The sequence below is a fragment of the Rana temporaria genome, chromosome 5 (genome assembly GCF_905171775.1).
Source record: "Rana temporaria chromosome 5, aRanTem1.1, whole genome shotgun sequence".
NCBI classification, from domain to species: Eukaryota; Metazoa; Chordata; class Amphibia; order Anura; family Ranidae; genus Rana; species Rana temporaria.
In genome coordinates this window covers 245,958,731-245,983,293 of record NC_053493.1, presented here as the reverse complement: position 1 = coordinate 245,983,293, position 24,563 = coordinate 245,958,731, and the positions used below count along the sequence as shown (strand labels likewise).

Sequence of the window (24,563 nt, the reverse complement as noted above, 5' to 3'; positions counted from 1 at the left end):
TTTTTAAGTAATTTAGAACGTCATTTGTCAAATGTACTGAAAACTTTTGTACAAATGTTACGTTCATTCAAAAATCTGTGTATGTTCAGCTTTAGCACATTGTTCCTCATACAATTTACTGAATAAACCACTTGTGTGCTTCATTTTCAGACTCTTCTGAAGGTTAACTGACTGGTCCTATCATTCCACCACAATAAAGATGTTAATCAGGTTTTGTGTGGACCTCTTTGAAATGCAGATTATAAACTGAGAACTTTATCTTATCACTAGTTTTTCATGTCTGGTAAGAGCAAGGCGAAACAGGGAGGGGGGCGGACAATAGTGAGTATGTAACATGTAGTCCATTCTTACCTGGTTTTCCATCTCGGAGTGCCAGCTTTCTGTCCCAGTCACAACAGGGTTCACTTTGGATTTCTGCAATTCATTAGTATCTATTAGCACTCTGAAAATAACTTTGCTATAAGTCCACTGTTACATAAAAAAAAAAAAAAAAAAAAAAAAAAAAAAGTATACTCAACTAATCACTTTCTAAGCTAACAGTATGCAACTGAAACCAGTGAAACATATACAGTACTTGGGAATATATAATAAAGCATGTTAAAAATTGAAAAAATGAACGGAATGTTGGAACTCAACGTATCATATATATTTAGTCCATTTATTATGCATCCAATTAAAATGTGCAATTATAGCGCGTTCTCTAGTATATTACACAACACATGTAAATAAAACGGGGGGGGGGGGGATGATAATATTTCTGTGCATCCACAGACTTGCATCTCCTTCCCAGGGTCAGATGACTAAGTGATAACCAACACCCATCAAATCCCAATTTCTAAAGAGCTCCAACAAAACCTGGGAGCGTTCTAGAGGTTTGGAAAAGAAGGCACCTGGTTGAGTTTCAGGAGCTGCACATGAGAAAGTGTGCGTGCTGGCGATGAATCAGTTTACGAAATCTGGCACTGATGTATAAGTTACCTTTCCAGCATCTTGTTACCATCCTGAGAAAGGATTTATCTGCTTTGCTCCTGGAGGGGCCTGAACTGTACTGCAAGGCTTTTGCAAGTAGGAGTGAAAGCTCACAAAGTAACACCCCACACCTCTTACTGGCAGTACCTTAACCCACTCCCTACCAAAGAAAAATAAATCCCACTTGAATGCAGCGTTACATCACAGCTGACCGGAAAGCAAAATACGATGGAAAAACAGCTGATGTAGATGATGATGTATTAAAAAATGCAAATACGAGTGGTTTATAGCTTCTCTGTTATATAGTCCCTATGAATTTTGACTTTTTTTTTTTTTTTTTTTTTTTTATACATCACATTCACTTTTTTTTTTTTTTTTTTAAAGAACACTGCTATCCCAAACTGTGGCTGAGACATATCAGTAATTTACCAGAGTTATGCATATGTCCTACTTAGTATATTATATACCACTGCAATTATCCTAGAACTAAAATTGTATGGCATTTACTATAAACGACATGGGAAAAAAAGAACAAAACATAAAACTATGCACAGATCTTTTTTGTGGGATAGCGATATCAAAGGTCCTGAAGAAAGAAAATCCTCAGAGAGGGAAATGAGTTCCCAAACAGGAAAAGAGACAGGCGGTCCAGATCATTAGTTACTAGCCAACATCCTCTTCAAGAAAATCCTTTTGCTTAAAAATGATGATGCAACTGAATCTAGAACCAAGCTATTCAAACTGCTCAGGATACAAAGACAATTATATCATTTTGTAAGGAATTGTAAAAAAATATACAGCTTCTGACCTCAATCTAACACATTATTAAGAAGCTTAGCAGAAGCAAAACACAAACACCACATTTACTCTTTCACAGAACGTTTCACTGACCTCAATTCTCAAACTAGTTGTGGGACAGGAATGTAAAACATGCCTACACATACGTATACACCTGGTCCAAGATGGAGCTTAAAGCAGCGATGCAGACACTGAATAAGGAGGGCTGAGGCAGCTAGTTGCTAATAAGCAGTTACAAAAGATAAAAAGACCATCAATGGTGGGAGGGCGTTTTGTGGTTCTGCTTTCAAACCAAACCCTAAACAAGGGCTGTTATGGCCAACCTAGCAGTGGGGGGAGATTGTGGTCAGGTAAATATTTTCAGTCAGCCATCAGCAGGAGATCCTGAAAAGGTTCCTTCAATGAAAAAAAAAAAAAGCCGCTATCTTGACATGTCTGGAGCCAGTACTGTCTTGCCTAGCTAAGCAAATTTAAAGTGATTATGGTCCTCCTATAAAGGACCATAATCAGGGAATCCAGCGAAAACAGATATACAGGTTCCTAAGAAGAACCTGTGAGGAGATATGACCAAATGCACTGATGAGGGTGTAACTCATACAGGAAAAGAGCATCTCACTTTTAGGGGGATGAGTAAAGCCCCGTACACACGAGAAGAATTTCCGACGGAAAAAGTCTGACTGACTTTTTCCATTGGAAATTCTGACCGTGTGTATGCCCCATCGGAGTCATTTCGATAAATTCCATCAGCGTTTAGGTAGAGAACATGTTCTCTTTTACTCCAATGGAATTCCGATGTGAGTTTGGCCGGCAAAAGCCCGATCGTGTGTACGGGGCATAAGTGCAGAAGCAATAGTGGCTTGGTAAAATCCAAAAACCGTATCCTGGTAGCATCTTTAAATCAACCCGAACTGATGCCTGACTAGAACTTTAAAATTTATCTTATATACACTTCCATTAATAGGATGAAAACTTTTGTTATAGATATTCAAAACTCCCCTACATCAGGCAAAGCATGGTATTTAAAGCGGAGGTTCACCCTAAAAAACAACTATGTACCATCCCATCCAGCATACTAGCGTCAGCTACAGTATGCCTTTTTTTTTTTTTTTTTTTGCGCTGTACTTACAGTTTAATCCTTTAGTGTAGTTTCAGACTCCCGCGGGGGGTAGGCGTTCCTATGAAGAGGGGAACATGATTGACGTCCGGCTATGGCGCGTCACGCGTTCCGAAAATAGCCGGAGTAGGACTCGGCTCTTCACGGAGCTATACGGCGCCTGCGCACAGACTAGAAGCTGACTGCGCAGGCGCTGTATATATCCGAGTCCTATTTCGGCTATTTTCGGAACGCGTGACGCGCCATAGCCGAACGTCAATCGTGTTCCCCTCTTCATAGGAACGCCTACACCTCGCGGGAGTCTGAAACTAAACTAAAGGATTAAACTAAGTACAGCGCAAAAAAAAAAAAAAGGCATACTGTAGCTGACGCTAGTATGCTGGAATGGATGGTAGATAAAGAATTTTTTTTTTAGGGTGAACCCCCGCTTTAAATTGCATGGCGAGTTCCAATATTCTTTGGCATTTTAGATCTTTTTGTTCTTACTAGACTATGGGGGTTATTTACGAAAGGCAAATCCACTTTGCACTACAAGTGCACCTGAAAGTGCAGGCACTGTAGATCTAAAAGGGGAAGCTCTGCCGATTTTATCATCCAATCATGTGCAAGCTAAAATGCCGTTTTTTTTTACTTGCATGTCCCCCCTCAGATTTACAGTGACTGCATTTCCAAGTGCACTTTCAAGTGAACTTTGCACTTGCCTTTTCGCAAATAACCCCCTATGAGCCTTTAATTCACAAGGATCCGAGGATAACCTCCAACATAGACTGGAAAAATAGCATGGAATCGGATTTGTCGATATAGGCAAAAATGTTACCATTTCTGGCTTCAAGTCCCACAAAGCAACTTCATACTATAGAGTATGAGATTTAAATAATATTTGTCACCACTGAACATTTTTAAATGCATGCCACGCCATTAAACGTATACCCTCATTATACAAGCATTTTTTTTGTTTTAATTGAGGAATTTCAAGTAGTAGACATGCCTCCGAGTTCAATCTTAACTCAGCTATGATAGCAGTCCTAAAGCTCAGCAGGGGTTACACTTAACAAACAGCGGGTGTCTTTTCATGAATGATGTCTACATTACTTGCTCATTTTAAAAATCGTTTTCTGATACAAAAGTTGCAGTAGGTACAAAGTAGCGCAAACTAAACCATACATCAGAAATGCTGTGTTTTGCGTGGATCTTTGCTGACATAACCCTCCGGAATCTTAGCTAAACAAGACTATACATGCTACGATCATCCTTGGTTTGACTCATCATTCCCAAAAACACATTCATACCTTGAAAACTAGAATTGCCGTTTTAGTTTTAGACCTTCACCATCTTTGGCAACAAGCTAGCATCAACCAATTCTTTATTAGAAGACACAGGGATTCACCCACTGAAATCCCAAGCCTGTTCATTCTACCTGTACAGAAGATAAAGTCTCCCATGCAACCCTAATTTAATTAACAAAAGAGGATCCCAATTCATTGCATCATTAGCCTTGGCAACAAGCGGAGCAGGTAAATCCACAAGGCGCCGTTTCAGCTGCTCTTTTTTGCCATGGAAACCAGAGGTCCTAAATGTTACCATGTGCTTAACAGCAGCTTGAAGAGGATGCAGGCGTGTACTCTATCTAAAGCTAATCTACCAAGAAGGTTTCAGACAGGGTGGACATCTGTTACAGACACAGATCCAGCCAGTTGTCTTGATCTGCAGTCCCCAATGCTAAATGCATACAGCTTTGTTTTTCCAGTTGCAGGCAACAATAAATTTATAAGGAGTTTTTTTTTTTTTTTATTGGTGTAAAAATAAAGATACGATTTTTTAAAGGATGCAACGGTGCTTGTGCATCTATAGGACTTTCCAAACTGTAGTCATTTGCTATAAACATACCCGTACATACTCGAATATAAGCCGATACACCTAATTTTACCACAAAAAAAAAAAAAAAAAAAAAAAAACTGGGAAAACTTATTGACTCGAGTATAAGCTTAGGGTGTCCATCTGCATGCCTCACTGTGTCCATGTGCATACTTCACTGTGCCCATGCCTCACTGTGCCCATGACTAGACTGACATTTAACATGGGAGTCTATGGAAGGGGTGCCTGGCTTTGAAAAAAAAAAAAAAAAATTGGTGCTCCCCAGCCTTAGGTCCTACAGACAACAAACTTTGCACACTTGTAGAGAAGAAATGGGGCTACATGTGTGCCAAGTTCCAGGTCCAGGGGACCTACGACTGGCCGGTACCGGGTCCCCAAATCCACCAGAGAAATTACCATTTAACATGGGAGTCTATGGAAGGGGTGCCCGGCTTTGAAAAATCGGTGCTCCTCGGCCATAGGTCCCCCGGACAATAAACGTTGCACACTTGTAGAGGAGTGGCTACATATGTGCCAAGTTTGAGATCCACGGGACCTATGGCCGGCCGGTACCGGGTCCCCAAAGTCCGAGAGATCAGGCGCAAAAAGGTGACTCGAGTATAAGCCGAGGGGGGCATTTTCAGCACACAAAAAAAGATGTGCTGAAAAACTCGGCTTATACTCGAGTATATACGGTAAGTAGAACATTGTACCGTGTTATCCTTTGATTAATGAATAAAGTTTTCCCGTTTAAGTGATACCCTTTATTGGCTACCTTAAGTTATTAGGGATGCAAACTCTTGGAATAACTCAGATCCCTTCATCAGGCTTTAAGCATATAAAAAAAAAAAGTCTTAAAACTTGCATTTTTCGATAACTCAAATTAGCCAATAAAGGGTATCACAAACTCCAACCTTTATTCCATAAGCATAAAATTACCTCTTTTCAAACAGGAAACAATAAGTGACTAAAAGCAAAAGGACTTTAGTCAGCTACTTAACAAGTTTATCTTATGACCCCCAAGAATAACTACAAAAGAAAAAAGGAACAATGCGCCCATGGGGGGTTTCAATAAGGTTCCTCCGCCCCCATTAGCAATGGCATTATGAAAGTCTGGAGTCTGCAGGTGAATCCTTGTCTGCCTATTCAAATACCTGGTGGACAGAAATCTACTGAGACTCTCGCAGCTTTTCTTATTTGAATCACACTGAGCAAACAGTCTCCACCCGTAACACACTGCTTTTGTCTGAAGCACCTTTTCACTGAAATCAACCTTTGTTTAATGGCAGGATTGCTAACAGGCTCTAGTGAAAACACGCTACTCCGGAATGCTTCCATTCTGCCAAGGAAAATAGGAGAAGTTCTCATCTAGTCTTCAGATTGTAAGTTCTCCTGCCAAGGAAGGCCTACTCCAGACTTTGGGAGCATCCCATAACCCAACATTTTCTTTTTTCTTTATTTAAATTGTCTTGCATACAGGGAAATAATTCACTAATCCATTACATCAAACATATGAACTCCCAACGGATTCATTCTAAATCCAATATACAACATTACTCCTATCCTAAATTCCGCAAATGCTAGTTATATTGAAGTAGTCCACATTCTATCTTCCGTTGGTCCTACTTCTCCTAAATGCTCAGACAACATACTTTCCTTTTCTTTAAAAAGGAACCTCAAACTTAACCAAAGAGCCCCCACACAAAAATGTTCTTTTCAAACGACATGGATATTGATCTAGAATTCTGATCATGTCCAGGAAAAATCATACCCAAAGCTGCTTTCACACTGAGGCGCTTTGCAGGCGCTATTGCGCTAAAAATAGTGCCCTGAAAGAGCCGCTCCTTTATATCCAGTGTGAAAGCCTGAAGGCTGTCACACTGGAGCGTTGCGCTGGCAGGACGGTAAAAAAAGTCCTGCCAGCCGCATCTTTGAGGTGCTCTAAGAGCGGTGAATATACCGCCCCTACCTATTAAAATAAGTGGGGCAGCGCCTCCTAAACGCCCGCAAAAGTGCGTTTTTGCGGGCAGGTTTAACCCTTTTTCGGCCGCTAGCGGGGGTTAAAACTGCAACTCTAGCGGACAAAAATCGCAGCAAAAACTACGGTAAAGCGCCGACGCACCTATCACTTCAATGTGAAAGTAGCCTAAAACAGGAAAGGAACACATAATACAGTGGTAAACTAATGGATACAAGTCAACATTTTTTACAACAAACAAACAGATCCTACAAGCCAGTACGGCAGTTCTCCCTAAAAGCCGATTGGGTTACAATTTTTTGCACTGAAGCCTCGTACACACGTCCGAGGAACTCGACGGGCGAAACACAATCGTTTTGCTCGTCGAGTTCCTTGTGAAGCCGCCGAGGATCTGGGCGAGCCAAATTTTCCCATTGCCGTCGAGGAAAAAGAAGACATGATTTCTTTTTGGCCCGACGAGATCCTCGGCGGTTTCCTCGTTGAAAAGTGTACACACGACCGGTTTCCTCAACAAAAGAAAAACCCAGCAAGCTTCTTGCTGCTTTTTGCCGAGAAAATCGGCCGTGTGTACGAGGCCTAAGGCTGCTTTTCACACTGAGGCGCTTTGCAGGCGCCATTGCGCTAAAAATAGCGCCTGCAAAGCGCCCTGAAAGAGCCGCTCCTTTCTATCCAGTGTGAAAGCCTGAGGGGTTTCACACTGGAGCGTTGCGCTGGTGGGACGCAAAAACAGTCCTGCCAGCCGCATCTTTGAGGTGCAGTAGGAGCGGTAAAAATACCGCTCCTATAACGTCCCTGCCAATTGAAAACAATGGGGTCGCGACTCCAACCCGCCCGCAAAGCTGCGTTTTTAACCCTTTTTTCGGCCGCTAGCGGTGGTTAAAACCGTAACGCTAGTGCCCGAAAATCGCGGCAAACAATTGTAAAACGCCACTAAAAATAGCGGCGCTTTACCGCCAGCCCTCAGTGTGAAAGTAGCCTAAATGAAGGCAGTATTGAGCATCACCGGTATAGATAGGCCCAGAACTAGCACTTCCTTAGGCAACAAGCGGATCAGTCTCGGAAATTAGAAGGCATCATTCAGATCATACAGCTCTCCAGCAATGTCTGCTGTTAATCTCCAATTACAACACATCTGCTGCCCTTTTTTGTCAACCTTTTACATCAGAATATTACTTGTTGGCGAGGACAGAAGCATTTCGCCTAAACATAAGAAGACAAGCAGTTTATCTGCTGTATAAAAGGGTCAAGTGCAGTTTACCTGATGCTCTTATTCTCTGCAAGAAGTCAATAAAGTGCCTTTGTGGGAGGCATCTACTATTAACATGTAAAGCGAGGACTGGGAATACACAATTTCTCCATAAATTATAAATTAAAACACAAACCTATACCAGTAGAGAACACCAGCAACCATATTTTCTGAACTGATCTTTACAGTCAAGCGTTTAGGTACATGTACCCTTCATATGACCTTTAAATGCCAATCCATTTGGTTGGGTTTTTCATTGAAACTCTACAGCTTTACTCATAAAAAAGTTTTTTTTTTACAAAGCCTCTATGACCTTGTTTACTTTCAGTCGCCAATTAACCAGTCTAGGTATAGATTTCAGTCTATTCATGATTAGACACTATGTAGGGATACGGAAAGTATCATATTTTGTGGTTGTGCTGCCGACTCAAAACATCAGAACATGTGTGAACTACACATGTACCATTTTATTTTTAATTACTTTTCAATACATAATAGTATTTTTACCCTTTGGCAGTTTTGCTGTTAAAATAAAAAGTATTAAAAAAAAAAAAAAAAAAAAAAATATATGGCTGCTTGCACAAATAGAGCATTTTTGTACAGGCGTTTAGCAGAAAACTGTTAAAAAAACGCAAGGCAAAATGTTTTTTTTTTCTGCGTCTAAACGCTGAGCTTAAAATATACCTATGAACATCCAAATGTGCTTGGACACATTGGGGTTGATTTACTAAAGCTGGAGAGAATAATATTAGGCTCCCGTCTGCATAGAAACCAATCAGCTTCTAACCTAAGCTTGTTCAATTAAGCTTTGACAATAAAAACCTGGAAGCTGGTTTCTATGCAGAAGTAAGCCTGATTTTGCACTTGCCAGCTTTAGTAAATAAACCCCATAGGATAACATTAGCAGCTTTTTACGTGCAAAATGCGAAACTAGAAGCAGCGTTTTTTTAAGCCAGTGTGCATGGACCCTAAGAGGGTTGAGACAAATCATTTATAGATTACAATGATCTGCTTTGATCTAAAAAAGGAAAAAAACTCCTGCTGTAACTGTAAAGTGTCAGCTGAAGTTCATCTTTCATTTTGTTAATGCATTTAAAGTGGAGGTCCGCTTATATTTTATAAATATATTTAAAGCCAGCAGCTACAAATACGGCAGCTGCTGACTCTTAATATATGAACACTCACCTGTCCAGGGTGCCCGCGATGTCGGCAGCCGAAGCTGATCAGTCGCTCGGCTGCCCCCGCCGCTATCCTCGGTGCGACTTCACTTCCTGGTTCCCTACTGCACATGCGCGTCCTCACTGGTCCCTTCTGTCTTCTGGGACCTGTGTGTTTCCTAGAAGACAGCGGAAGAGGACAGTGTAGGCGCAGGAAGTGGCGTAGGTCACCACAGTGATGTATGCCAGGAAGTGGGAGCAAATGTATTACACAGGTATCTGCTTCCTCCTCCCCCTGAAAGGTGCCAAATGTGACACCGGAAGGGGGGGGGGGGGGTTCTTTCAAAAGTTGAAGTTCCATTTTTGGGTGGAACTCCGGTTTAACCTACTAAAACATCTGAGGCCCCGTACACACGTCCGAGGAACTCGACGGGCAAAACTCATCGTTTTCCTCGTCGAGTTCCTTGTAAAGCCGCCGAGGGTCTCGGCGAGCCAACTTTCCTCATTGAACAACGAGGAAATAGAGAACATGTTCTCTATTTGGCCCGACGAGTTCCTCGTCAGCTTCCTCGGCCGAAAGTGTACACACGGCCGGGTTTCTCGGCAGAATAAAGCTCCGATCGAGTTTCTGGCTGAATTCTGCCGAGAAACTCGTGTGTACGGGGCCTAACACTCCCCCTCCCCCAGACTGACATTACTGCTGTCTAAAGATGCCCCCCTGTGCATTCCACCAGAGTGGGGGCACTCTTATGCTGGCCATACACTATACGAAAAATCGTCCGAAATTCGGTCGTTCAGACAGTTCGTTCGTTTTTCGAACAGTTAATGGGCACAAAAAAAACAAAAATCGATAATCATTGGGACGTTTTTGAGCCGAAAAAACAAAGGACAAGTTTGGAAATTTTCTGCCGAACGAACGATAAAATTGAAAGGTTAATGTGTTTCCTGGCCGAACTTTCTGCACTAAGTATATGTAAAAAAAAGGGAACCAATTATTTTTATTTTTTTTATTTATGATTTATTGGACACGGTGGCACTGTCGTTTGCGCTCACGGTCGAACGCTCGTTTTTCGAAAGTGTATGGCCAGCATTGGGCTGGGTTCACAGAGTTTGCATATACCAGGTGCATTTTGCGTTTTTTCAATACACGTTTTTGATCCATTGAAGTCTATGGAAGCAAACACCAGAAAAATAAAAAATAGTCCCAGGCCCTTTTCACAAAATGCACAGATGTGAACGTGACTCATAAGAAACCATGTTAAATGGAATTTCTGCAAAACTGAAAATGCACGACAAAATGCATAGGTGTGGCCTAAAAAAGGGGGTGTTACCGGCCAGATCACCAGGTGAAAACAGAAGGAAAAAAACGAAAAAGAAACTAATGCAGCCATTGCATCTAAGGATTGGTAATGTATTACATTTTTGGTTTTGGGTTTATTATTGCTTTTTACACCAATGTGTTTTTTTTGTTTTTTTTTAACTGTACAGATATGTACAATCTCTGGGTGTTGGCAACACAAGTTTAAATATCCTACCTTTTATTGTTAGCTTGGTTCATTCATTTGCATGCAGGAGGCCAGAAACATCCTCAGATATGAGAACTGTTTCAGAAAAAAAAAAAAAAAATCTGAAAAGTAGAGCTAAAAAACATAATAAATCGATGTTTTGGTGGAGAGCAGCTCCCTCCACGCCTCCATCTTATTGTGTGAGCCCTACATCCTTTACCTGATTGCAGATAACAGGATCAGGAAAAATGTCCCACCCTTTGCAGCATGTTGGAACAATGATTCATTTTACTTTTGTGTCTTTAGCTTGCCAGGTAACAAACCTGGTGGGCAAAGTCTTTTCATTGAAACAGTCAGCGCGATCAGGGAAGGTGGCGGAGCTGGATGTTTAACTCTTACCACGCCCGTAGAAGTCACTAAACTTTAGCAAAGGCAATTAACTTTATGGACGAACTTCATTTATCACTAAAGTGGGCCACAAAAAAAAAAAAAAGGAAAAAAAAAAAAAAAAAAAAAAAAGGACAATGTCATAATAGCATCTATGATGACATTTAATTAGCAATATATTGCTAGCCATTTCCTTTACAAAATGTTTACATTATTAATGTAATTTCTGCATTAAGCTTTATAATTTTTTTTTTCTTTTAAGTGTCAAGGCATGTTATATGTTATATGTAAAGAAAAAAAATGTAATAAAGTTTAATTAGAAAAAAAAAAAAAAAAAAAAAAAAAAATCTGCATTAAGAAAAGCTTAAGGAATAAATGAAAATAAGCGCATTTATAAAGGAGAGGCGCAAAAGGGCCAGACTGATGACATGAATGGTAGATCTAATTATCAAAGTCAAGATGATGCATATAATTATATGTAGTAAACATTGTCAAGAACATAGTATTAGCACTTTGCAAAAACAAATATGGCATAATATTACTTCCTACTTGGATCCGGCTGCCTCAATAAATTTAGATTCATGCGCTTTGTAATATACCTACTATACACTGGCTTTTCACCCATATGTCTACTTAAACTCTCACGCAATCTACTTAGGTGCAATTAAATGACAAACTCACTGTAAGGAGTGAAAAATTATAGCAATAAATTAGGCTTCACAGGCTGCTAGTATGACACACCGATTCAGCTTTTCTTTGCTGGTAGCAAAAATAGGGTATCGCCAGGTGCTAAAAACTCTGTTGGGAGCTAGAATTGTCCTTTAGAAGTGTATGTCTTGTCAAACGGTTCATTAATAAAATAAAGTATTAAAAATGAGAATTTTGGCATATGAAAAAATAAACATCAATACTCACCTTAGGTGGATGTAGCATCCGTCCAATGCTGTATCTGTCCCACTCTGCCTCTAAGACTGTGCGATCAAAGACAGCTGATCGCTCACTTCTCAGTCTTCTGTGAGCAGAGAGCCGGTCACTGTTAGTCAGCAGTTCTCTGCTCTACCACCTCCAGTACTCACTGAAGTGCCGGGCTGTGTAGGGGGTGGGAGTGGCGGTCTCAGGCTGGCAGTGGCTTCCTGAGCCAGCTGCCAGTCAGGCATCAAAGTGGATCCCGACATTAAAGTCAGGATCTCTCTAGTGCCTGGACTGGCAGAATGACATTAGCCGACGGCAGACTTTAGCCCCGTCACCTTTGGCCCTACTTCTCTTAAGTCTGGGCACAAGGATCAGAAAACTGTTAAAAATGACTGGATGCACAAGATCAGTGACTTTTTAAACGCATCTAAACACTAGAATAGATTATGCGCATATGAGTGGTAATGCATTCCAATGGCCAAAATAAATTTAGATTCTGCCCAATGAAATCCATTGATGCTGAGACACTTGACAGGCCTAAACACGGCTTTTACTGCATTTTTAAGCAGCTTTTCTTCTGCCAGGAGAAAAAGGTGTTAAGAGGGGCTAAAACAGACGCCTTGCGTGCATGAGGCCTTATGCCGCGCACACACGACCGTTTTTCACAATGAGAAAAATTCTATTTTTTAAATTGGTTGTGTGTATGCTCCAGAGCATTTTTCTCTGCGAGAAAAAAAAAAAAAAAAAAAAAAAAAAAAAAAAGTTGGTTAAGAACCTGCTCTATTTTTTCTCGACATCGTGAAAAACGGTCGTGTGTACGCTTTAACGAGAGGAAAAAAAACGTGCATGCTCAGAAGCAAGTTATGAAATGGGGAAATTAGTAAAAGCCGCCCAAAGGGTGGCGCCATTCGAATGGAACTTCCCCTATTTTTAGCGGCGCTATACCACGACTCCCGCCCCAGTGTGAAAGGGGCCTTAGAGCAACGTACAATAGCTTGTGGAGTACAAGCATGCACTAATGAACTGTAGTAGTGTGAATGAGATGTAATCCCTCCCTGCTCTTTCCAAAATGAAATAAAATTGTTTTGGCTCTAGCCTGGTACACACGATCGGATTTTCCGCGGACAAAGCGTAAGAGCCGGTTCACACTGGGGCGACTCGTCAGGCGACACAGCCGCCTGACAAGTCGCGTCCCATTGTAGTCAATAGAACCGTTCTAATAGGAGCGACGCAAGTCGCTCCGACTTAGAAAAAGGTTCTTGTACGACTTTGGGGGCGACTTGCATTGACTTCTATACAGAAGTAATTTTGCAAGTCGCCTTGGAAGTCGTCTTCAGGTCGCCTGTCCGAGTCGCCCCCGAAGTCGTGCCGCCCCTGTGTGAACCGGCTCTAAGACTTTTGTCTGAAGGGCGTTGGCCATGAACTTGTCTTGCATACAAACGGTAAAGAATTGTCGGCCAAACACATAACTACGTGGTTTTTCAGCTCTTTAGCCGCCACCCTTTGGGCAACTTGTGTTATGGTTAGCATTGCTTCTGAGCATGCGTGTTTGTACTTTGGCTTTTTGTACACACGATTGGATAACTGCTAAACAGTGTGGATGATGGAGGAATCTCAGAGGACGCAGTCACTGTTTAGCTGACAATTTTCCACCCTGCTCCTTTCATTTTGTAACTGAAGCTTGTCAAACCGGGTGGTGCCAACACAGCCACCCATAACTCAAATTCTGGCCGATTCAGCAGGCTTAACATATAGTCAACCGTTTTCTGTGTCGCTTGTACCACGTGCGATCCGGTATGGAATTTCAGCACCTTTCATATCTTACTAAATCAGATAAAAAGCCTCCTGCCTGAAAGTAGTAACCTGTCGGTGCAGGAAATGCATCAAGTAAACCTTCCATTGACCTCTGCAACTGAAACAGAGCATGTAATGCATAAAATTGAAATGTAGATGCAAAGGTTCAGCAACAACAGCATGCCAAAAAGATAAGTAGTGCTGGAAACGTAGGCAGCTGAAGTTACATAAAAAAAATCTTGCCTTTGCCAGCAAAACGTCAGGCTTGGCCCCACCCTATTGGTCACTAAGTCTTGATTCACACCTATGCATTTTTAGTTCTTTTTGCCTATTTGCACTACAGAACGTTTTCCATGGGAAACCATGTTAAATGGACTGTAGGGCAAATCTGCAAAAAGCACTAAAAATGCATAGGTGTGAATCCAGCCTAAGGCTGTCTCTCACATTTAAAAAATAATAATAATAATAATAATAATAATAATAATAATAATAATAATAAATAAAAATAAAATAATAAAAAAATAAAAAAATGATGATATAAAAAGGAGCACTTCAAAGTTGTTGTTTTTTTGTAATAATAATAATAATAATAAAAAAATAAAAAATCATGTATGCATAAAATGTCAGCTACCTGCATCTCTTGGTGGAATTATTAGGCTAACACAGCTTTTACTGATGGTAACCTCTACCTATGTATTTTTATAGGCTCAGCATTGGTGACAGATATACTTTAAGCTCCAAATGTTTACCCAGACCACTTGTGTCATTTGACAAAACATCATGTGTTTAGTTACCAGCAATGAAGACCTTCACAAGTGGACACAAGTCAAAAGTGTTTTTCTTTATTAAACTTTTTTTTTGTAAAAAAAAGAAACTTGCATCTCGCCTTTTACTCAGATATGAGGGTTAATTTTAGCTCACTTCTGTTTAGCTGCTTAGCAACACTTATCCTATGACCTTCAAAGCACCACCTTCTTTTAAAAGGGATAATGAATACCACCATCTAAAGGACTTTATTTGCCTTTCTTCAGCATGGAAACACACCACTGCTCTTTTTAAACACACAGCATTTTTCGAATTTGTCATTGTGAGAAAAAAAACCAAACACTTTTACCATTACCTGGAAGAGAACTTTTATGGATAGTACCCTGCTGTAACTAATATCACTAAATAGAAGTGGTCACCAGCTAGTGATTTTAGTAAGGAAGTGACGTATTACAAGAACAGTACAACACAAGCAGGTTACTCAAGAGAAGATGGAAGCATCCTCATCGCACTCGGCAAGTCTACAACGCAAGGAAAAAAAACGTACGAATCTAAAAAGATAAAAAGCACTGTAACTTATTTAGCAAAGACGGTGATCCTTAATAAATCTGAAGATTATCCAACAGAAACCTACCCCTGATGGACTTATCACTACAAACCACTAAACAATATGAGTATTTCCCTACATCATAGTTCTACTTCCTGGGAGAAAAGAGAGAGAAAAAAAAAAAAGGAGGAAATTAAAGTGGAGGTTCCCCTAAAAATAAACTTTTAACATTAGATTGATGCTCATTTTGTCTAGGGGAATCGGCTATTTTTTTTTTAAAAACGAAGCAGTACTTACCGTTTTAGAGAGCGATCTTCTCCGCCGCTTCCGGGTATGGTCTTCGAGTCTGGGCGTTCCTTCTTGATTGACAGGCTTCCGACGGTCGCATTTATCGCGTCACGATTTTCCGAAAGTAGCCAAACGTCGGTGCGCAGGCGCCGTATAGAGCCGCACCGACCTTCGGCTTTATTCGGCTACTCGTGACGCGATGTATGCGACCGTCGGAAGCCTGTCAATCAAGAAGGAACGCCCAGTCCCGCAGCCCATACCCGGAAGCGGCTGAGAAGATCGCTCTCTAAAAAACGGTAAGTACTGCTTCGTTTTTAAAAAAAAAACTAGCCGATTCCCCTAGACAAAATGAGCATCAATCTAATGTTAAAAGTTTATTTTTAGGGGAACCTCCACTTTAAAGAAATCCAAAAAGCTATAGCACTGTATCTCATTCAGCAAAGGCACTGAACCATAAGACGCATAAAGCTGAAGATAAGCCAAGTACCACTGATGGACTTATCAAGACCACTGGAAAAAAACACCAAGACCACTGGAAAAAAACACAAAAAAAAAATAAAGTTTTTCTCTAAATCAGAATTCAATTTTCGTGGAGAAAAGGAGGAAAAAACAAATATCAATAAAATATAGCACTGTAACTTATTCATCAAAGACAGTGATCCATAAAGACACATAAAGCTGAAGATTATCCAACAGAAAGGGACCACAGACAGACTTAAATAAACCACAAAAAAAAATAATAATAATAATAATAATAATAATAATAATAATAAGTATTTTCCTTCATCATAGTTCTCGTCTCTGGGAGAAAAAGAGGAAAAACAAGAAAAATCACAAAGAAGTCAAGTCCAAAAAGCTTCAGCACTGTATCTCATTTCAGCAAAGGAACTGATCCATAAGACACATAAAGCTGAAGATTAGCCAAGTACCACCGATGGACTTATCAAGACCACTAAAAAGTTTTTGCCTATATCATAATTCTATTTCCTGGGAGAAAGGTGGAGAAACAGGCAACACACATATTATTAAATTATATATATATATAAAAAAAAAAAAATAATAATAATAAACACCACACACACACACACACACACACACACACAACAGTGATACATAAGACACATAAAGCTGAAAATTATCCAACATAAAAAAGGTACCACCTTAAAGGAACCACTAAAAAAAGTTAGTCTTTCCCTACATCATAGTTTTTTTTTATCCCGAAAAAAAAGGAGGAACACAAACAAATCCATATGGCACATAAAGCTGAAGATTATCCAACATAAAAAGGTACCAACAATGGAGTTTAAGAAACCACTTAACAAAAAAAAAAAAAAAAACAAACAAAAAAAAATATATATCAGTCTTTTCCTACATCATAGTTCTATTTCCTGGGAGAAAGACCACATGTAGATCACGCAGATCCACCAGGAAGTAACTTCTCTACATTGAACTTGCTCAATAAGCATCCACCCAGCAATGGAAGGGTTAGGCACAAACTTCAGACCATCTGACACAAGTAAAGATAGAAAGCTGCACTACAATGTAATCCACACTGACGAAACAAACAGCACATGTGAACATCAGTACAGGAATACAGCAGGGAGAGGACATTGAGCTCATGGAAACTCCTTCTCTGGCCAAGGTGTGTCAGTGATGAAACTCAATGGATGATAGGCTTGTGAACAGTAGAAAAACAGTCATTTCCTACAACAAACTAACTCAGAAGATCTGAGAAGTCTGAAATGTGCAAACAAATCTCATGATGTGTATGGGTAAGACAGGCAAACAGCTTTTATGAATACTGTAAACTCTGAGACAATAAGATGGCTTGCTAGAAAGTCTATTCCATCATAGCAATAATAAAGTGTTGTACCCGCTTATCCATCGATTAAAGCAGGAAGTAAGTAATACCCTTTATTTACTAACTCCTTTGTATAGTGCGCAAACTGTTGGCCGTGGCGGCGCTATATAAATCCTAATAATAATATAGTGTATATACACGACAGCACAGGGTGGGCCTCAACACCCAGTTGCCGCATACATGCGCTGCATTGTTCTTCTGGGGACTGTTCCATCGGTGTCCCCAGACTTGTGACCAAGCTTTTACCAACAGCTCAATATGTGACAATCAAGAGCGAGACTTCCGATTCTGCCATCACTGTGCAGCCAATCATAGAGAACTAAAGAATGAGAGTCCCTCATAAAAGCATCAAGTTCACTTAAAGGGGTGGCAAGAAATTAGAGATGCAAGCTTCCAGGATAAATTACATGCCTTGGTCAGGCTTTATACAGTACCAATCCCATCAGGCTCTATAAAACCTTTGGTCGGGCTTTATACAGTACCAATCCCATCATCAGGCTCTATAAAACCTTTGGTCAGGCTTTATACAGTACAAATGCCATCATCAGGCTCTATAAAACCTTTGGTCAGGCTTTATACAGTACCAATCCCATCATCAAGCTCTATAAAACCTTTGGTCGGGCTTTATACAGTACCAATCCCATCATCAGGCTCTATAAAACCTTTGGTCAGGCTTTATACAGTACAAATGCCATCATCAGGCTCTATAAAACCTTTGGTCAGGCTTTATACAGTACCAATCCCATCATCAGGCTCTATAAGACCTTTGGTCGGGCTTTAGACAGTACCAATCCCATCATCAGGCTCTATAAGACCTTTGGTCTGGCTTTATACAGTACCAATCCCATCATCAGGCTCTATAAAACCTTTGGTCAGGCTTTATACAGTACCAATCCCATCATCAGGCTCTATAAAACCTTTGGTCGGGCTTTATACAGTACCAATCCCATCATCAGGCTCTATAAAACCTTTGGTCAGGCTTTATACAGTACCAATCCCATCATCAGGCTCTATAAAACCTTTGGTCGGGCTTTATACAGTACCAATCCCATCATCAGGCTCTATAAAACCTTTGGTTTGGCTGTATACAGTACCAATCCCATCATCAGGCTCTATAAGACCTTTGGTCGGGCTTTATACAGTACCAATCCCATCATCAGGCTCTATAAAACCTTGGGATTGGTACTGTATAAAGCCCGACCAATCATCAGGCTCTATAAAACCTTTGGTCAGGCTTTATACAGTACCAATCCCATCATCAGGCTCTATAAAACCTTTGGTCGGGCTTTATACAGTACACATCCCATCATCAGGCTCTATAAAACCTTTGGTCGGGCTTTATACAGTACACATCCCATTATCAGGCTCTATAAAACCTTTGGTTGGGCTTTATACAGTTCCGAGCCCTTCACCAGGCTTAATACAGAACTGATGCCTATGTCAGGCTTTATACAGTATTGATCTATGCTTTAGAACCCACTGTCAGTCCTTTATACAGTACTGATCCCCTTTCAGGCTTTATAGATCCCTATGTCAGGCTTTATATAGTATTGATCCTGGCTTTATAGAACCCACTGCCAGTCCTTATTCAGTACTGATCCCTTCTCAGGCTTTATAGATCCCTACGTCAGGCTTTATACAGTATTGATCCCTGCTTTATAGAACCCACTGCCAGTCCTTATACAGTACTGATCCCTATGTCAGGCTTAATACAGTATTGATCCCGATGTCCGGCTTTAAGGAACCCACTGTCAGTCCTTATACAGTACTGATCCCTATGTCAGGCTTTACAGACCCCTATGTCAGGCTTTATACAGTACAGTACATCATTTAAAGTCTGACAAAGGGGGATCAGTACCGTATAAAAGCTGAAGAAAGGATCAAAGTCATACAAAAGTTTAGCCAATAAATGGTATCACATGAACGCCAAACTTTCTGTAGAAAGAGTGAGCGATGCAGATCCGCGAGCTAAAAAGAAGTGTCTGTTTTCACATCCTTCCATCGTACTGTAGAGCATGTGACATGCCAGCCAACATGGAGATCCAGGAAGCCAGCATGACGAGGCTGAACAATTGAAGGGTTAAGCAGCGAGAGGAAAGTGAGGACCCTCCATCAGATACACTTCCCTCCCCTAACTTAGTGCAGAGTAGTATGTTGGTGCTGCTGTGCTGGCTCTTAAGCCGTGTAGAATTTCGTAATGGAATGTGAACTGCTCATCCGGATCTGGGCTCCTTCTATCTCCTAACCAGTAAGGAGCAGGGGAGGACAGATCTGCTGAGACAGGAGAAATGCTCTCTTTTCTCCTCCTCCTTTTATAACTCATCAAGGGATGCCTTACACAGGCACATACGACATGCTGCACCTAATAAACACTGGCAAACTCCATTAAACGTGGGCAGTGCTACCAACATACGGAGATCTAGTGCTGGCAGATCACTGACCTTCAGAGGGAAAACTGCTAACAAAAAGTTTTTACAAGCATTGAAAGCCTACAGCCACTAGTCGTAGCACAATCAGCCAGCTTCAGACTCACCATACACAATACAATCTGACTGGAATATCGGTTACGGTGGTCAGAAACATGTTGCTTTTAGTATCTGATCGAATGAGCAAACAAAGCGACATCATTTCCTTCCGATTGGATTTAATCAAGCTGAGTTGATTGGCCAGTGTGAAAAATGATTGATTGTGTTGCATCAATTGGCGGTACTAAGATGTTTTGTTTGTGAATTGTATACAAAGTCACATTTTGAAAACATATGGTAAAAAAAATAAAGATGTGATCGACAAAGTTATGATCAGATCTTCTAAATATCGATCGAAATCCACTTTCCTGTGTGGAATAACTATAGATCAAGAGAGACTGATAGTTCATCAAAGTTTGTATGGCCACCGTTAGACCTACCTACAGGAATGTAGTGCAAGGGCCAGTCTGATTGTATACACATTGACTAGATAGTTTGGTAGATCTAAAGCAGTTGTCTCAAAATTGTGGCCCTTTATTTGCCCTTATCGGGCTCTTGGGGTGCTTTTCCTTCCCCTAACATCAAGGATGGGGCACTAGCCCTTCCCCTAACATCAAGGATGGGGCACTAGCCCTTCCCCTAACATCAAGGATGGGGCACTAGCCCTCCCCCTAACATCAAGGATGGGGCACTAGCCCTTCCCCTAACATCAAGGATGGGGCACTAGCCCTCCCCCTAACATCAAGGATGGGGCACTAGCCCTTCCCCTAACATCAAGGATGGGGCACTAGCCCTCCCCCTAACATCAAGGATGGGGCACTAGCCCTTCCCCTCACATCAGGGATGGGGCACTAGCCATTCCCCCAACATCAAGGATGGGGCACTAGCCCTTCCCCCCCCCCCAACATCAAGGATGGGTCACTAGCCCTTCCCCTCACATCAAGGATGGGGCACTAGCCCTTCCCCCCCCCCCCAACATCAAGGATGGGGCACTAGCCCTTCCCCCCCCAACATCAGGGATGGGGCACTAGCCCTTCCCCCCCCCCCCCAACATCAAGGATGGGGCACTAGCCCTTCCCCCCCCAACATCAAGGATGGGTCACTAGCCCTTCCCCTCACATCAAGGATGGGGCACTAGCCCTTCCCCTAACATCAAGGATGGGGCACTAGCCCTTCCCCTAACATCAAGGATGGGGCACTAGCCCTTCCCCCAACATCAAGGATGGGGCACTAGCCCTTCCCCCAACATCAAGGATGGGGCACTAGCCCTTCCCCCAACATCAAGGATGGGGCACTAGCCCTTCCCCCAACATCAAGGATGGGGCACTAGCCCTTCCCCCAACATCAAGGATGGGGCACTAGCCCTTCCCCTAACATCAACGATGGGGCCTGGTTTGCTGCCACAGACGCCTGGACAATTGTTACCACTGGCCAAAGTCCACCCCCCCCAAAAGTCCGAAGGACAGGAAACTGGCCCTCCGTTTAGAAAGTTTGGAGACCACCGATCTAAAATAAATTGTACAGTCAGATTGTAATGTGTATGGTGAAGTGTCATCAGTGGTAACATAATCCCCCATCTCCATCCTCCTCCCAGAGACATGGAAGAGAGACGTCTGCCCTGCCTCTTAGCAACCATGAAGGTGGCAGTCTCCTGAGAGACGAGTCCTCACCAGTAATCTGCTCGGGGGGGGGGGGCAGACGGCCACAGGGGGGGGAAAAGTTTCAAACAGAAAGTAATTGTAGTCTATACACAAACCAGGGGAGGGGTGAAGGACACGTTTAGAGATATGATCATGACCATTTATTTTCCGATCGTTAGGAATAATCCATCATTAGTTCGACAACACGATCCATATGCCACACACGGGTGGAAGTGGGATTTGAGTAGGCCATGTCAGAATCCGATCCTTCAAATTAATGATTGGATGATGTGGCCCCCATCAAGCTCATCACACACTAGATCTGGGGCAGACTATGTCGTGTATGGGCCTGCCTGATGGATTGGTTGGATTAGGTTGGTCCTCCTAGTTTTGGATTGTGAAGAGGGCGATGAAGGAGGAGGAGGAGGATGAGGTGACACCTTTCTTTCTCTCTCTGTCACCCCCCATGTTGTGTGATGGCAGCCTCCTTCCTGTACTTCTGATGACGATGGTGGCCAAGTGGTGCTACGTGTGATCAGCAGATGCTCAGCACACGTCCTAATGTTAGATCGAAAAAGTTCTCCTCTCTCTCTCCCCCCCACGGGGGTGGAAAGTTTGTCAAGGCCAACACCACCCCCCCATCCCCCCAGAACAGACGAAAGATACATGGAGGATACACATACACAGGGCAGGGAGGGGAGATCTGCCATCACACATCACTTCCCCATCTCTAGCAATGACCTCTAAAGCCATGTCTGCCCCCCACACACACACACACTTACCCTCCGAGGAAGGTCCTCATGTCACAGGCTGCCTGCCATCTACAGCGCTCGGCAATGGGAGATCGGCACGGATGACAAGTCGGGGAGGAAAGTTTGCTGCTCGTTGATGATGATGGGGGTTGGAGTTGATCAGAGTCCTGGTGTGAGTCCCGGTGTGAGTCCTGGTGTCAGTGGGAGCGGAGCACCATCCACGGGTTATAAATAAACTTTACTCCCTCGGAGGAGATGATCTGGCCGGATTCCTGAGCTCAGCCACTTTAATATGGATGAGCATCAGGTCCTGCAGGCAAAGTGCTGCTCCTGGTGCTGCTGCTGTTGCTGCTCAATGCTGGTTGGTTGAGAACTTTAACAAGGAAGGGGAAGGAGAGGCAGGGGGGCGGGGAGAGAAGGAAAGGGGGGGGGAGGGGAGGGCGAAAAAAAAAAAAGCAACATCATCTTCTGTAAACTTTCACACAAACTTTTTTTTTTTTTCACTTTTATCAGAACATCCCATAAAAAGTTCATAGAGACCCCGCAATTCACAACGATCGCTATAGGGGGGATCACACACGATCGGATCGCATCATCACTTTAATCTGCCATCAGTGACTCTGATCACAGTGAGGGGTGTTGGGGGGACTGATGACCCCCCCCCCCTAGGACCGATGATCCCCCAGGGATGCCCCCAGCAGGCAGCGCACCTCCCCGGCTGGTCGGACAGGTAGAGGACAGGCAGGGGGCGGGGCCGCGATCAGGGATGTGCAAAGTTCACCGCTCCGCCGTTCTCTCTCCTTCCTCTCCGCGCTGTAAGTGGCTGCCGGCGTACCAGCTGACCCGCACGGAGGATGAAGGAGGGGCGGGGCTGGGGAGGCAGGTAAAGCAGGTTAGGGACTCTACGAAGCATCACGTGTCCCATGTCCTCCTCCTGGGGATCAGCCTGTCCCGCATCCCGTCATCAATCTATAGATGATGAGCGGCCACTCACCTGTCTATAGGAAGGCTATGGACTCATCACAGCTGTCTGATTAAACGTCCAATCAGGAGGCAGGTGTCATGGAAAGGATGATGCTGGCTGGTTGCCAGGGGTAACAACAAACTTTCTCCATATTTATTACACAATAGTTTACAGGTGCTCTGAGCTTAACTCCTTCCCAGCGCCTGCCAGCAGATCTGTAAAGTGCTAGTAAAGCCCGCTTTGTGATTTTATTTTTCCTTCGCAACATCCGCTTTAAGTTGGCTTAGTACTTGCTTATAGGTTGCGCCGTCTTTGGATGGGTGCAACTTGAATACGCCTTTGTGTTTGACCAGTGAGAATGGACAACTGTTGCACACAAGTTGCATTGTATAACATTCAGGCACGACTTTCGTGCAACTTCTGAGGGTTAAAAATAAAGGCCCAGATTCACGATATTCACGTAGGAGATACGCCGTCGTGTCTCTGAGTCTGAGGCGTCGTATCTTGGCGCCTGATTCAAAGAATCAGATACGCCAGAATTTGTATAAGATACGACCAGCGTAAGTCTCCTACGCCGTCGTATCTTAACTGCATATTTACGCTGGCCGCTAGGGGCGTGTACGCTGATTTACGCCTAGAAATATGTAAATCAGCTAGATACGCCAATTCACGAACGTACGCCCGGCCGTCGCATTACAGATACGCCGTTTACGTTAGGCTTTTCCCGGGGGAAAAGTTACCCCTGCTATATGAGGCGTACCAATGTTAAGTATGGACGTCGGGCCAGCGTCAAATTTTCCGTCGATTACGTCATTTGCGTAAGTCGTTCGCGAATAGGGCTGTGCGTAATTTACGTCCACGTCGAAAGCATTGGCTTTTTGCGGGTAATTTAGAGCATGCGCACTGGGATACTTTCACGGACGGCGCATGCGCCGTTCGGAGAAAGCGTCAATTACGTGGGGTCACAATACATTTACATAATACACGCCCACATCTTCCACATTTGAATTAGGTGGGCTTACGCCGGCCTATTTACGCTACGCCGCCGCAACTTTGCTTTGAGATTACTGCACTTGCCTCTCAAAGTTGCGGAGGCGTAACGTAAATAGGATACGTTAAGCCTGCGCAAAGATGCGCTCTTCTACGTGCATGAAAGTTGCACCAAAGTAGTGCATGAACTACTTTCGAAGTCGCTGCGACTTTAAGTCGTGCATATCAGAATGGGTATCATTGGAAAACATGGGGAACGACTTGGACATCAAAGTTGCATGACAAGTCGCACAAGTGTGAATGGAGCCTTTGGGTCTGTTCACAGGTTGGACTAAGGCTACGTTTCTACTATTGCGCCATTTAAAGTGCAACTTTGATGCGACTTTGAGAGCAGCTTTGATACAACTTTACAGTCTCTGGATCAAGGTCGCATCAAGGTAGCGCAGGAAACTTTCCAAAGTCGCTGTAACTTTAGGTCGCACAGATTGGATCGTGTATCCTTGAAATCAATGGGCTGTGACTTGTAATGCGACTTTATGTGTCCAAAGTTACATGACAAGTCGCACTAGTGGAAACG

General features: G+C 42.7%; 1 protein-coding gene across 3 annotated transcripts in view; it reads right to left on the bottom strand.

The window, feature by feature from the left end:
- RREB1 (ras responsive element binding protein 1) overlaps positions 1-22,416 on the bottom strand; it is a 133,971-nt gene extending 111,555 nt beyond the window's left edge. For 2 of the 3 annotated variants that reach the window (XM_040353672.1, XM_040353674.1), the window contains exons 1-2: positions 22,063-22,416; positions 352-414 (exon numbers count right to left, since the gene is read on the bottom strand). In XM_040353672.1, the coding sequence (XP_040209606.1) occupies positions 352-363 (12 nt within the window). In that variant the 5' untranslated portion in view covers positions 364-414; positions 22,063-22,416. The remainder of the gene's footprint in view (positions 1-351; positions 415-22,062) is intronic. The other variant, XM_040353673.1, reaches the window with a different exon arrangement.
- Positions 22,417-24,563: the final 2,147 nt, after the last annotated feature.